We start from the raw sequence: 13,081 nt of genomic DNA, 5'->3' as shown, positions 1-13,081 counted from the left end.
TTACTAGACGCTTCTCTCCAGTGTGCTGCTGGGGGCTTTATTTTGAGACAGTCTTGGGTGCTGGCCTTGCCTTCACTTTTTTCGTCTCCAAGACACACTGTTCTCTTCAAGTGGACACGTTAGATGCTGTCCAGCACACCTGTGATTTTGCTGAAATTCACTGTATGATTTTCCTAGGAAAACATAAGCTGTGTGAGTGGGCTGATTCCTGTTTTGTTTTGTTGAATCACAACCTTGCTGTGTAGGCCAGGTTGGCCTTGGTGCTCAGTCCTCTGCTTCCCTTTGCCCAGGCTAGGATCATAGCAGTGCACCAACATTCCTGGGTAACCTGTTCTGTTCATTGCTGTATTCCTAATGTCTCAAACAGCAGATGGCAAGTAATAGGAACTTTTATGATTTTAAAATATCCTGGCGTGCCTCCGGCGGACTCGCAGAGCACCCGCTAGCTCCGGCAGATCCCCAGCAGGGCGGGCGGGTGCCGGGCCTTGGCTCCAGAGCCCAGCAGCCAAGTGGCGGCGAGTTCCAACGGCGGCGAGCAGGCACGTGGGTAGGGGCATATGACAGACACATAGTATGAATCAGAACTGAACCTTTATTGCTTAGAGGAGAGTGGGAGAAGGAGAGAGAGAGACGGACAGACACGTGTGAGCATGCCAAAAGGGGAGGGAGGGAGGGAGGGAGGGAGGGAGGGAGGGAGGGGAGGGGAGGAGAGGAGAGGAGAGGAGAGGAGAGGAGAAGGGGGGCAGGGGGCAGAGGTTGCTGGGAGTGGGCGTGACTTGTCCCTTAAAGGAACCAGAGACCAAAAGAATAACAGGAACTGATTATAAAATGTGGCTAACAACAGGCGCGTCTCACTGGTTGTATTACAGGACCACCAGCTCAGTCCAGTTCCACTCTTATGTGTCTGCACCCTAACCAGTGCAGAACTCACAGAAACCCAGACTTTCTAATTTAACACAAGCAATTTCGCCATTTTTGTTGCATAATGTATATTAGTTGTAGAAATTTACCAGATACTTCACAAAAGGGAAAACTATAAATCACCCTTAATCCTAGTATGCAAAGATAGTACATAGTTAATATTTATGTATAGTATATTTCAGTTAGGGCTTATTTTAGTCTGGGTTTATATTGCTGTGATAAAACAGTATGATCAAAAGCACCTTGGGGAGGATTTAGCTTACATTTCCACATCATAATCCATCACTGAGGGCAGTTGGGGCAGGAACTGATGCAGAAGCCATGGAGGAGTGCTGCTTTCTACAGAACCCAGGACCACCAGCCAGGGTTGGCACCACCCACAGTGAGCTGGGCCTTCCAGTTTGGCCATATCTGTTAAGATTTTTTAATATGCCGGGCGGTGGTGGCACACGCCTTTAATCCCAGCACTCGGGAGGCAGAGGCAGGCGGATCTCTGTGAGTTCGAGACCAGCCTGGTCTACAGAGCTAGTTCCAGGACAGGCTCCAAAAACCACAGAGAAACCCTGTCTCGAAAAACAACAACAAAAAAATTTTTTTTAATCTTTTTTAAACCAAAACCAAATACATATATTTATACTTTTTATCAACTTAAAAAATAATTGTTTCATTTATGCAAAGATTGTGCAATTATAGCCAATAGCTTCATCTAGAATTGAACAAATAGCACTTTGGTGTAAACACCAGTTTGTTTAGTAGATGCCCCAAACCATACCAAAAATATAGCTTCCCTTGAGCTCTCTCTTGCCAACCAGTCCTGCCGTTGGAACACTTAACCTTCCTTCATGATCACATTCTTCTACTGCCTGGGCATTGGCTCTCTGCCCTTCCATATTGAACACCGCCACCACTCGAATGTTCTTTCCCTTCTCATCGTCGAAGAATTCAGCTGGGACACCATGACTGTCCTATCCAAACCTGTTAGCCAGCCACAAACCAGTCGCTGACTTAACTCTTTCAGGTTTTTCTATGTAAATGGAGTAGCTACGTGAGTATTTACAGAGCACTTCTTTTCCTGGGTCTGATTATAGTATAGATTCTCCTCCTCAAAGTGGAATCGTTGGTAGCTCATTTCCAAATGTCCTTTTCTGTTTAGAAGGTCCACACTAGCTGGGCCCAAGTCACTGTTAGAAATTCAGAGACTGTGGGAAAGTGCGGTGCAATGCCAGATTGTTCATGGATTCTTGCCTTGTCTTCTGCAGGATGCAACAGATGAATTGGATGCCTTACTTCTTTCTCTAACTGAGAATTTGATGGACCACACAGTCACACCTCAGGTAAATATGCCTCAAAACAGCAAGGCAGACTTGTTTTGAAAATGTTCCTGTAGGTTCCATTTCTTTTCTAATTTAATAATTTAGTAAAACTTTTCATTTAATAAGAGTTATGGGACTGAGAAAATGGCTCACTGGGTAAGACACTTGCTGCATAATCATGAGGACCTCAATTGGGATCCCCAATACTCAGATAAAGCTGGACACAGTAGTGCATATGAAACAAGGCAGAAATAGAATTTCCAGAAACTCTCAGACCTGGTAGCCAGATGTTCACAGCAAAGCACAGGAAACCCTCAGACAGACAGACTAGCACCTAAGACCAGCACGTGTGCAGTGGGGTGTGTGCACACCCATACAAGCACAAAGAGCTTGGATTTGCCCCTTTAGCTTTGCCTTGCTTTCCTCAGGTTCTGCTTTGAATAGCATTTCACCCTGTGGAAAGCACATGTCACCATGAGCCCATTCATAATTCAATGCCTCATTAAATAACATGAGAGAAAACCTGGGTCCTGCACCAGCTTGCAGAGTTAAGACAAGGAGCTCTGTGGTCGAGAGCTCTTACTGCTCTTGCAGAGGACCTGGGTTCTGTTCCTAGCACCCATGGAGTGGCTCACAACACCAGTTAACTCAGGTTCCCGAGGATCCATTGCCCTTTTCTGATCTCAGCATTCACTAAACACTTGTAATGCCCTCATATGCATATAGGCAAAGCACTCAGACACATAAAATAAAAATAAAAAAAAATTCAAGAGTGAAGATAATAATCTGGGCTTGGTGGTTTATGCTTATAACCCCAGCATTGAGGAAAGTTGCTGCAAACCCAAGGCCAGCTGATCCACAGAGCAAGTTCCAGGCTAGCCAGGGCTATAGCAAAAGCCTGTCTAAAACATATGTTAAAACTATAAGGACATGTTTATTTATTTTATTTTATATTTTTACAAAAAAGTAGGGGCACAATTAATGAGTAGTATTGAAAATCTCAGCCCTGTCTACCTGGAAGGCAGCGTCCTCAGTACCATTGCCATGAGCAGATAAGACACAGTTCATTTCCTCAGCTGGACTGAAGTGTAAAGACACACAGAACTATTTCAGTGCTAGTTACTGTAAGCAAGAGCTGCTTGTGGGGATCAGATGCCTCTCAGGAGTCAGGGGGCACAGATGGCACTTTCTGTTGGTTGTGTAAATCATTAGTGGACAAACTTGAGTGTGTGTGTGTCAGAATTAGCCAGAAGGTGTACTGAACAGATTGTTGGGCCTCATTTCAATTTCAAATTATATATAGATATATCTTGGGAAGACCCCAGAATTTGCATTTCTAAACATGCTCCCATGTGATATTTGGTGACATAGACTACCAGCTTATATCAATAAATAAGACGTTACCAAAGGAGAAGAAATAATCCCAAATCTGATCTTGAACCATAATAAATCTTGAAAGAGACAAGACATAGCCTCCAAAATTAATGTCAAAAATAACCTGAAGCCCAGAGAGACATAATTCCTTAGAGCATAATTGACAACACTTACAGTATGTTTGTTCTTTGTCTAGTGGGTAGGTGAGCTACCCAAAACCACAACCGTAGTGTGACAGAGTGGCCCACACAGAGGCAGGAGGATCTACTACTTCCTCCTAGACTCCAGGCTTCTGCACACATGAATACAAAAAGTCACTGGGACACGCACATAAATAAATTAATTAAACAGACCAAAATAGATGCTGACTAAGTCAGCAATACACTCAAGCTTGCCTTGAGAGTAAGGTTCTTATTTGACGTTTTGTCTAGATTACAGCTCCTGCTCTTAGGCCTTTCCAGGGATCAGGATAGAGTCGATGCAGTGTTTGCCCTGGGTTCAATCCCTGTAGCCTAGGCTGACCTAGGAGTAACCTAGGAACTAGAAAGTTCCTGCTTTCACCTCCTAGTGTTGCGATTACAGGTGTGAGTCTCCACCACGCCTGAATTGTCTGACTTTGACATTTTTGGCACTTGTTTATGTATCGTGTGTTCGTGTGCTGTGGGTGCACGTGCAGCACCACTGTGAGGTGAGGTCAGAGAACAACTTGTTGGAGTTATCATGTGTGTCCCAGGTAGGTATCTACCGCAGGTGGTCAGGCCCATGCCAGAGTGCCTTTATGCCGTGAGCTATCTCACTTACCCTTGTCTGACTTTCTAATTTTGTCTAATGAGTTTGTCTCAGTTTCAATTAGATGAGTTAAATTGGCTATCACCCCCAATATTGTGATACCATTTAGGGTTCCTCTTGTGTAAAGAACCTCTAGTAGTGTTTTGTAGAGATGAGCGGCGGGCTCCGTTCCTGCCGCCCGGCTCCCGGCCGCCTGGCTAGCTTATGCCCCGAAATAGTAACATAGAAACTGTATTCTTTTGAACACTGCTTGGCCCATTAGCTCTAGCCTCTTACTGGCTAACTCTCACATGTTGATTAACCCATTTCTATTAATGTGTGTAGCACTACAAGGTGGTGGCTTACCGGGAAAGATTCAGCATATCTGACCTGGCGGCTGATTCCATGGCATCTGACCTCACTTCCCTTCTTCCCAGCATTCTGTTCTGTCTACTCCACCCACCTAATTTTCTGCCCTATCAAAAACCAAGGCAGTTTCTTTATTAACCAAATAGACAAAAGACCCATCTACATCAGTGTTTTCCCGTTTTAGCTGGTTCTCTTCCATACTCATTTCAAGTGCTGTAGTTTAGACATCAGTTTGAATTTGTCCACCCCACTGGGTAGACTATTCATTCTACACAGAGGAGAAATAGCCTCCATGCTTCTAAGCAAAGCCAGTCTAGCAAGGCCCTTGCTCCTGTCTTTCCGTAATTTACAGACCAGTTTACTATTTTACTCTCAGATCTTCAGGCAGTCTTTATTTATTAAAATACAATTGAAATGCCACTTCCTCCTCCCAAAGCCCGTAACCTTTGAGGACCAGAACCTCAACTGACCTTAACAGGTTTGTTTGTTTGTTTGTTTAAAAAACATAGTGATTAGATTTGGTCACTGCATGGTCTTAAGCACCAGTGTGAAAATATAACCAAAATTAAAATATTGATAATATAAAACAAACAAACAATGGGCTCACTCTCCATATGAATGACTGACATGCTAAGTGGAGCAGTCACAGCTGTTCCAAATGTAATCAAACTTAAAGGATTGTCATCCTCTCCCTGCTGCTCTTTGTATATTCCTGATTATTCTACTCCTGTCTCCACTTACAAAGTCAGTAAAATCAGACTAAGCCCACAGCAAAAATCACCATCCCCTTGGTGAACATTTGTGCACCTAGATCTCTGGACCTGGGTAAGCGTAGGTTAGAACTGTTAGGGTCTTGATAGTGATGCTACTAATCTCTGGACCTTGTGCCTCCAGCACTGTTTTGTTTGTTTCCCGGCCACCCAGACCTGAAATAACCACTTAGAAACTATATTAATTACAACACTGCTTGGCCTATTAGCTTTGGCTTCTTATTGGCTAGCTCTTACACCTTAAATTAACCCATTTCCATTATTTTATATTTTACCATGAGGCTCATCACCTACAGGCAAGGTTCTGGCTGGCAGCTCCTGTCTTTCTCCTCTGGTGGCTACATGGTGTCTCTCTGATTCTGCCTTCTTTCTCCCAGCATATTCAGTTTAGTTTTCCTGCCTAGCTCTATTCTGCCCTATCATAGGCCAAAGCAGCTTCTTTATTCATTAACCAATAAAAGCAACACATATACAGAAGGACTTCCCACACCACAACTCCGTCTTAATCCTCCACTCATTTACACTTGAGCCATGTTCAGGTGCTCCTGTGCTAACTTAACTCCAGTACCTGGAAGTCAGCAAGAGTGGAGACCATACATCCTTCTAATGCCCCCGTGTCTGCTGGCAGCTACTATTCTATGTGTGTGTGTTTGTGTTTATGTGTGCACACTCTCACACACACACAAATAAATAAATATAATTTAAAAGATTTTTAAGAATAATAAATGAGCCAGGTTAGTGGCAGTGCACACCTTTAATCCCAGCACTCAGGAGGCAGAGACAGGCGGATCTCTGAGTTCAGTGCCAGCCTGGTCTACAGAGCCCATTCCAAGACAACTAAGACTACACAAAGAAACCCTGTCTTTTAAAAAAAAAATGTGATAAATGAATTAACAGTAGCAGTAGTGTTCTTAACTTATAATCTTTCCTATTATGGAGATTCTCAAAGATTCTCAAAGTCCTAAGCCTGGCGCTAAAAGTTATGTCAGCTCAGGAGTCTCCATGGAAACTGCGCCCTGCGGTCATTTCACATTAGGAAATACAAGTCAGTCTTCCCTAAAAGTAAGTGGCTATGAAATTTGTTTTAGGTGTCTTCGTCATCCATGATCACACCCCGGTGGATTATTCCAGTAAGTCCATACTATTCAGTTCTTTTGGTTACAGTCTCAGAAGCTTAAAGGAATCTCACTTTCTTGTTTTTCCTACAAATGTTGGGGTCATTATCAAAGCTCTGTTAATTTAACAGCTTCAGATTTGTGGCTCAACTTTTCTGTAAATGCTAAATGATTCAGACAGATAAATAAAAATCTGAGGTGAAAGGGGCTGGAGAGATGACTCAGTGGTTAAGAGTGCTTACTTTTTTTGCAGAGGGCCTAGGTTCGGTTCCCAGCACCCTGATGGCAGCTAGCTCATAACTATCTGTAACTCCAGTTCCAGGGGATCTGACTCCACAGACACCAGGCACATGTGTGGTACACAGACATGCATGCAAGTAAAGCATCCGTACACATATTAAAATAAATAAGCAGCTTGGGGGCTGGCAAGATGACTCAGTGGGTAAACAGCCGGGAGCATCAGGCCCTCCTCTTTGCTGCCCGGTCAGTGAGGCTAATGGGAGGCTGCTGGGGAGTGAGTGCTGTTGCCTCAGTGCTGACCCGTGCGTCTCCTACTGCAGAGTGCTGCCGTCTCCAACAGGCTCACAGGGTGTGGACCGTCTGTGGCTGGGACCGAAGGGTGTGGTACTAAAGACGGATTCTCACTCATCTCCCCCCCAGCACCGTTCTTGGTAGATGCTGTGACCAGGTGAGGAAATTACTACTCATCTGCAGCTTTTTCTGATAGGAGAGAAATAAGAAATGTTGATTATATTTAAAATAACAATGTTAGTTTTTGTAAGGTCCTAATTGAATTTGATTGAAAGTATATAGGTCTTTGAATATTGTTTAACATAGTATTTTTTCTTGCATATTGATAATTTTCAAAAAAAATTTACTGGGATTTCTTTGTGAAGAAAATGTTAGTAGACTTGAGATCTCTGTTTTAAAAAACAGGTTGTTCTTTATCCTTTCTTCTTTACTCTTACGACTGTGGCCTGCTCTCCTTACTACATATGACACAGTGCAGTATGAAGTAGGGGTAGGGCGTCCCCAAGGTGAGAACCCTCACAGCTTTTACTAGACAAGCATGTGAACATGGGTCCCGGGGGCTAAGGAACGTCCCCTCTCTGCAGAGGATAAGCTAAGCCAAGTTCAGACAGAAGCAAAATGTGCTGCTCTTGTGCTCAGCACAGCACTGTTCGTACTATCCATGATAAGCTTGGCCGGTGAAGAAAGGGTTAAATATATTTTAGCCTGTAGTCAGGAGCCAGGAGTCTTCACTATGTCTCTCCCTTCCTTGCAGCTCGGCTCCTCTGGCTGAAGACCCAGCCTTGAAGCAGAAGTGCTTGCTGACCACTGAGCTCTGAGGGCTGCTGCTCCCGCTGGATCTGGAATGCCCCCACGCTACCCCGTCAGCCCTGGATCCAGCCCAGTGAGTCCTTTACTTGGAGAAAACCTTCTACCTGGATTTGACTTCAGCTCCATGAAGAAAGTAGCTACATTTTCCGTCCGACTGGAAGTCTACCCCACATAACTGAAGATAACCTCCTCTTCCAATCCCCCATCATCGAAATTCATTAGTTCCCGCCAAACTCGTGGCTCCACCTAGCGGTCCCAACTGTTTATAGCAGCCTTTGGCAAGGCTTGCTGTCCAGAGCCCTTTCACTGCCATTTCCTGTGATGTCAGGGTGAGCACACCTGACCCGAAAGCCTGCTGGAGAAACGAGTGGCGTTTCCCTGCACCGTCCCTGAAGTGGGAACTTAGGAAGAGATGGAAACACTGTAGGTGGATCCCAGGCCAGCTCTCACAGTCGCAGGACTCTAGGGACGCTGAGAGATGGAGGTTTTATGTCAGCCACACTCTGTGGCCTGAGCAGTTACTGTCTTACTGCTCTTAGGAACTATGGAGTGATCGTCTCCAGCCTTGTGCTCCCCAGACCCCTTTCCTAGAGGAAGGATCCGCATCACTCCTGTCTGTAACTTTGCAGCGGGGCAGGGAGCAGGTGTCTGGTCAGAGACCTGAGTCCTCTGCCTGCTGCCTGTGCTGTCCATGCTGAGCCAGTGGGAATGCAACCCTAATTGGCTTACAGCTGTGAAGGTCCGCGCAGCAGCGCTCCAAACCAGGACCTGTTTAGACGCAGCCTCCGGTTCCTTCCCGCGACCGGGCAGACATGGGGAATGGTGGCGAGAGGGACCTGGTTCTTGAAGAATCCACTAGGAAGCTGTGAACAGTGTGGTGAATGAAGGCAGCCCACATTAGGGTTTTGTATCTGCTTTAAAGTTCTCTCGAATTCCATACTCTCTGTACCCAAAGAAGTTCTGGTGTTGAAGTGGTACGTGCTCACCGTGGAAAAGTGTATGGATATGGACCTGAGCCAGCACAGAAAATGACACTAAAGTAGCTCAGATGTGTGGGCTGGAAGATGAGCACCTCAGCTGCCATGGGGACTGGGGAAGCCACTGGTGTTGCCCTCTCACCAAGCACCGATGTTATCTGGTTTCTGCCTGTCATGTGACGTGTGTATGGTTGAGCACTCATTCTTCTCAGCTAAGAGAACATCCAGCTCTGTGGTTCAGATGCTGTGATCTGGACTACCCTGGCTTCCCCATTGCATATTGTGTGTTCAGGGAGCTTGGGGATTCGGCCTTACAGTTTTGAGGGGAGCTGGGCAGTTAGAAAGCACTTTTGCGAAAGGAGACAGAACTGCCCTTCTTGCTGGCTGGCTCCCCTTAGCCAGTAGGCGGCTCGTGCATTTCCCTGGCAGTGTTTTGCCAGTCCTCAGTATTAAGACATTCTTCACAGTGTGGGACCTAGAACCCGGGGCTTGCTCCAGGACACTGGGCTGGGTCCTGGGCGGCCTACATAGTCTGCTGTGCTGCTAACCACACAATGGCTAAGGCATGGTGGCTTAGAAGTCCTACGTGTCTCATCCTGTGTGGGATCAAGCACTGTCCTTTCAAGACAGAGTAGCTGAAAGTACCCCGTAACATCTGTGTCTCCAGGTACCTGAATTCTTGCAGAGTATTGCTAGGGACTTTGTTAGGGGTCACTTGGATCTCCAGTGAAAAGAAATCCTCTGTCCTAGTGTCGAGTCTTAAGTTAGAACTAACGCTTGAGTGATGCATTTGCCCTGACGTCAGACGCACGTCAGACTTTTCAGAGGGTGTTCTGCCCCTCTGAAAGGGCAGCGGTCTATCGTGACAGACCCGGGGGCACCTGGAAGTGGTAGGTGGGAGTATGTGAAGCTGTCAAGAATGGGTAGAGTGAGGCGGAGGTGACAGCTGGGTAGGAAGGGGCAGTTGCCAGTGCTGTACCTTTATGTCACACTGGAGCTAGTGCCCAGAGTTGCCCTTCCGTGCCCAGGGAGCAGCCAGACAAAGTGCCTGGGGTCAGTAAGATGTGAAATTAGAGTTAGCAGTCCTAGACTCCACCTCAGCTCTGGAAAGGAGTCTGTCTGTCCATGTGAATATGTAAATGATCTGGAGACCAGCAGCCCTCTCCACACGGGCGGCACTCCCGGCTGTCTCTCCTGATCCTCAGGAGGCTGCTGGACAGAGCCAGGAGCAGACTCCTTAGCATCTTACATTGCTTTGAGAAAAATTCTTGTGGAAACATTCTTTCTGTGTCCTGCTGTGGTGGGTACTTCCTTTGCACAGGCTCAGGCGCCCTGGGTGTGTCTGCGGATGAGACCTCTGAGCTGTTTCTAGGATCTACTTACTGCTTGCTCTTCCTCCCATTTCTGGCTAAAACTTGGACCTCTCTTCTCTTAACTGAGTCCCAGGAAGTCTTGTCGTTTGCAAGATTGTATAGTCGCTCAACTGGTGAAAAACTTGGAGTTTTTTGTTTGTTTTATGCTTTGGGTGTTTTTTGTTTTATTTTTTTTTTTCAGACAGGGTTTCTCTGTGTAGCTCTGGCTGTCTGAACCCCCTCCATAGACCAGGCTTGTCTGGAACTCAGAGATCTGCCTGCCTCAGCCTCCCAAATGCTGGGATTAAGGGCAAGCTCCACTGCCACCCAGCAACTTGGCTGTTTTCTAAGCAAGGGTTTTAAGGAACAAAATCCTTGTCTTCTCATTTAGCAAGTATCATTTACTCATTTGTTGTTTTACTTTGTTCTGCTGTTTTGAGACAGAGTCTCGGTGTGTAGCCCAGGGTGGTCTTGAACTCACAGGAGTTCTCCTGTCTCACTTTCCAAGTACAGGAATTTCAGTCATGAACCGCCAGACCTAGCGTATGTTGTACTGACAAGGTTTTGGTTGGTTGGTTTTGGGTTTTGAGTTGCTAGGGACCAAAACCAGGACCTTGGACTGAGAGTGGCAGCACCTGCCTATAACCCCAGCACTCAGCAGGCAGAGGCGGGTGGATCTCTGTGAGCTGCAGGCAGACCAAGGCCTGAGGCCCTTGTCTCACTCCGCCCCTGATCCAGAGCTGGAGACCACAAACCGTTCACCACTGTGCTGCTGCTGCTGCTGCTGCTGCTGCCCAGCACCACCAGGGCCAGTGCCCGGGAGCATAGCTGTGCCCACTAAAGCTTGTTTATAACCAAGCTCCAAGCCAGTGCTTCTCAACCTGTGGGTCACCACCCCTTTGGGGGCCACATATCCGATATCCTACATATCAGATACTGACATTGTGATTCATAACAGTAGCAAACTTACAGTTATGAAGTAGCAACTAAATAATTTTGTAGCTGGGGTCACTGTAACAGGAAGGGTCACAGCATTAGGAAGGTTGGGAACCGCCGCAAGTGCTGCTCCCCGGCTCTGAGAGCAGTGGAGTACTGCTTGTCCGTGAAGCTGCAAGGTGAGACCAGGTCTCAGCCGCGAGAGTCTCGGTGCGTTCCTGTTAATCCATCTCTTGGCCATGGAGTTGACTGAACTCGGATACACGTGTGTAATAAAGAATGCATGTTTATAGATCATTTGTACCTTTTACTGGAAAAAAATACCTGAGTTTGTGGGCAGTCAGGATGGACTCTTTGGAAACACCCCTGTGCTGCCAGGATGGGGGAGCTCGGTTTGCGCTGGGGGAACTTGTCCTGAGCTGAGTTCTGCTGTGGTTCAGAGTTCTTGCTGGAGACTTGCTGGTGGGGCTGCAGTCCTTCCTCTCATTGCATTGTGGGGGGTGATACCCGCTAATTCTCAGGATTTCTTCTTATCAGAGGAGTGTGTGTGTGAGAGAGAGTCTGTGTTATGTTGTGAGTGTGTATGTATGTGTGTATGTGTTTGAGAGAGAGAGTCTGTGTTGTTTGTGTGTGAGAGTCTGTGTGTGAGAGAGTGTATGCGTGTGTATGCGTGTGTGTATGTGTGTGTGTGTGTCTTTTCATGGAGCCCTTTGCTCTCCTGGTTTTCACATCTGGATACAGTAGATGGTTATGAGAACTCTCACCAACTATTTTGTGTTTACTTTTCTACATGGTAAGCTCTGCAGTAGCTTTGAAACTGTAATTTATTTTTGTATGAGGTACACTATATTCAGTGAATCCCCATTGTATATGGCTTGTGTTAGAAGCACTACCCTGAACTGTGAGTAGTCTGTACACTGAACACGATCTATAGACATGACCCATTCAAATAAAACGATGAGAACATTCATGTTTTATGAGCTGTTTTTTGAGCATGCATGGTCCTGGCTGGATCGTTGAGTCAGAGTCACTGTTAATAGTAACCAGATGGAGTGAATCGGAGCACTGGTACTGTTTTGGGGATTTGTGTCAGTGTGGGTGCGGGAGGTTGGGAGTGGAGATGTTGCTAAAGCCCAGACTCCCGCTGGTGGCTGGGAGGTAGCTCCGTGGGCAGTGCCTCCCAAGCATGGGCAGAGCCCACAAAACCAGCCATGGGCACACGTCTGTGATCCCAGCACTCATGCAGTATCTCCTGAGGCTCACAGCCCCACCCACCTGGCATGTCTCGAGGTGGGTGGCCAGGATCTACATGTGAGGTTGTCCTCTGACCTGCACGTGTGCTCCTGCACTCCTACACATGAGTGCAGAGAGACAACGCACGAAGCTTTCTTAAAAGGTATTGGTCGTAATGGGACATCCCTGTAACCCCAGCCTCAGTGTTCAAAGCCATCACAGGCTGTAGAGCAACACTGTCTCTAAATAAAAATAATAAAGCCCTCATTGGTTCTACCTAGTCCTCCCTGGAAGGCCACAGTGTCACTCCAGGGATTTTATAACATCTTGGGACTTGAATCTCCACTGCTTACTGCCCACAGGCATAGGGTCAATCATCCCGACAGAGTCCAGTACTGTCGTCTGAAAGGCCACATGCGTGCCTCAGCCTCCTGCTGACAGTAGGCCTCATCCTGCTGTCCCCAGCCCTCTTAGGTGCGGTGTTCTGCGAACAGCGTGGCTGTCCAGATCATTTGGCAGGCTTCTGCTGGGCCAAGACACCACACCACATGTCGCGGCCACCCTCGTCCCGCAAGGATGACGCGACCACCAGAGCTCTTCTCACTGCAGTTT

At 46.7% G+C, this 13,081-nt stretch overlaps 1 protein-coding gene across 3 annotated transcripts in view; it reads left to right on the top strand.

The window, feature by feature from the left end:
- Epb41l5 (erythrocyte membrane protein band 4.1 like 5) overlaps positions 1-12,190 on the top strand; it is a 114,332-nt gene extending 102,142 nt beyond the window's left edge. For 2 of the 3 annotated variants that reach the window (XM_041648397.1, XM_041648398.1), the window contains exons 22-25: positions 2,181-2,255; positions 6,604-6,645; positions 7,191-7,318; positions 7,916-12,190. In XM_041648397.1, the coding sequence (XP_041504331.1) occupies positions 2,181-2,255; positions 6,604-6,645; positions 7,191-7,318; positions 7,916-7,979 (309 nt within the window). In that variant the 3' untranslated portion in view covers positions 7,980-12,190. The remainder of the gene's footprint in view (positions 1-2,180; positions 2,256-6,603; positions 6,646-7,190; positions 7,319-7,915) is intronic. The other variant, XM_041648399.1, reaches the window with a different exon arrangement.
- Positions 12,191-13,081: the final 891 nt, after the last annotated feature.

Source organism: Microtus oregoni, unplaced genomic scaffold (assembly GCF_018167655.1).
Source record: "Microtus oregoni isolate MIOR12 unplaced genomic scaffold, Mior012 000003F_ref0000135, whole genome shotgun sequence".
Classification (NCBI taxonomy): domain Eukaryota; kingdom Metazoa; phylum Chordata; class Mammalia; order Rodentia; family Cricetidae; genus Microtus; species Microtus oregoni.
Note: the sequence above shows the minus strand (reverse complement) of the source record. Positions and strands in the feature narration are given on the sequence as shown.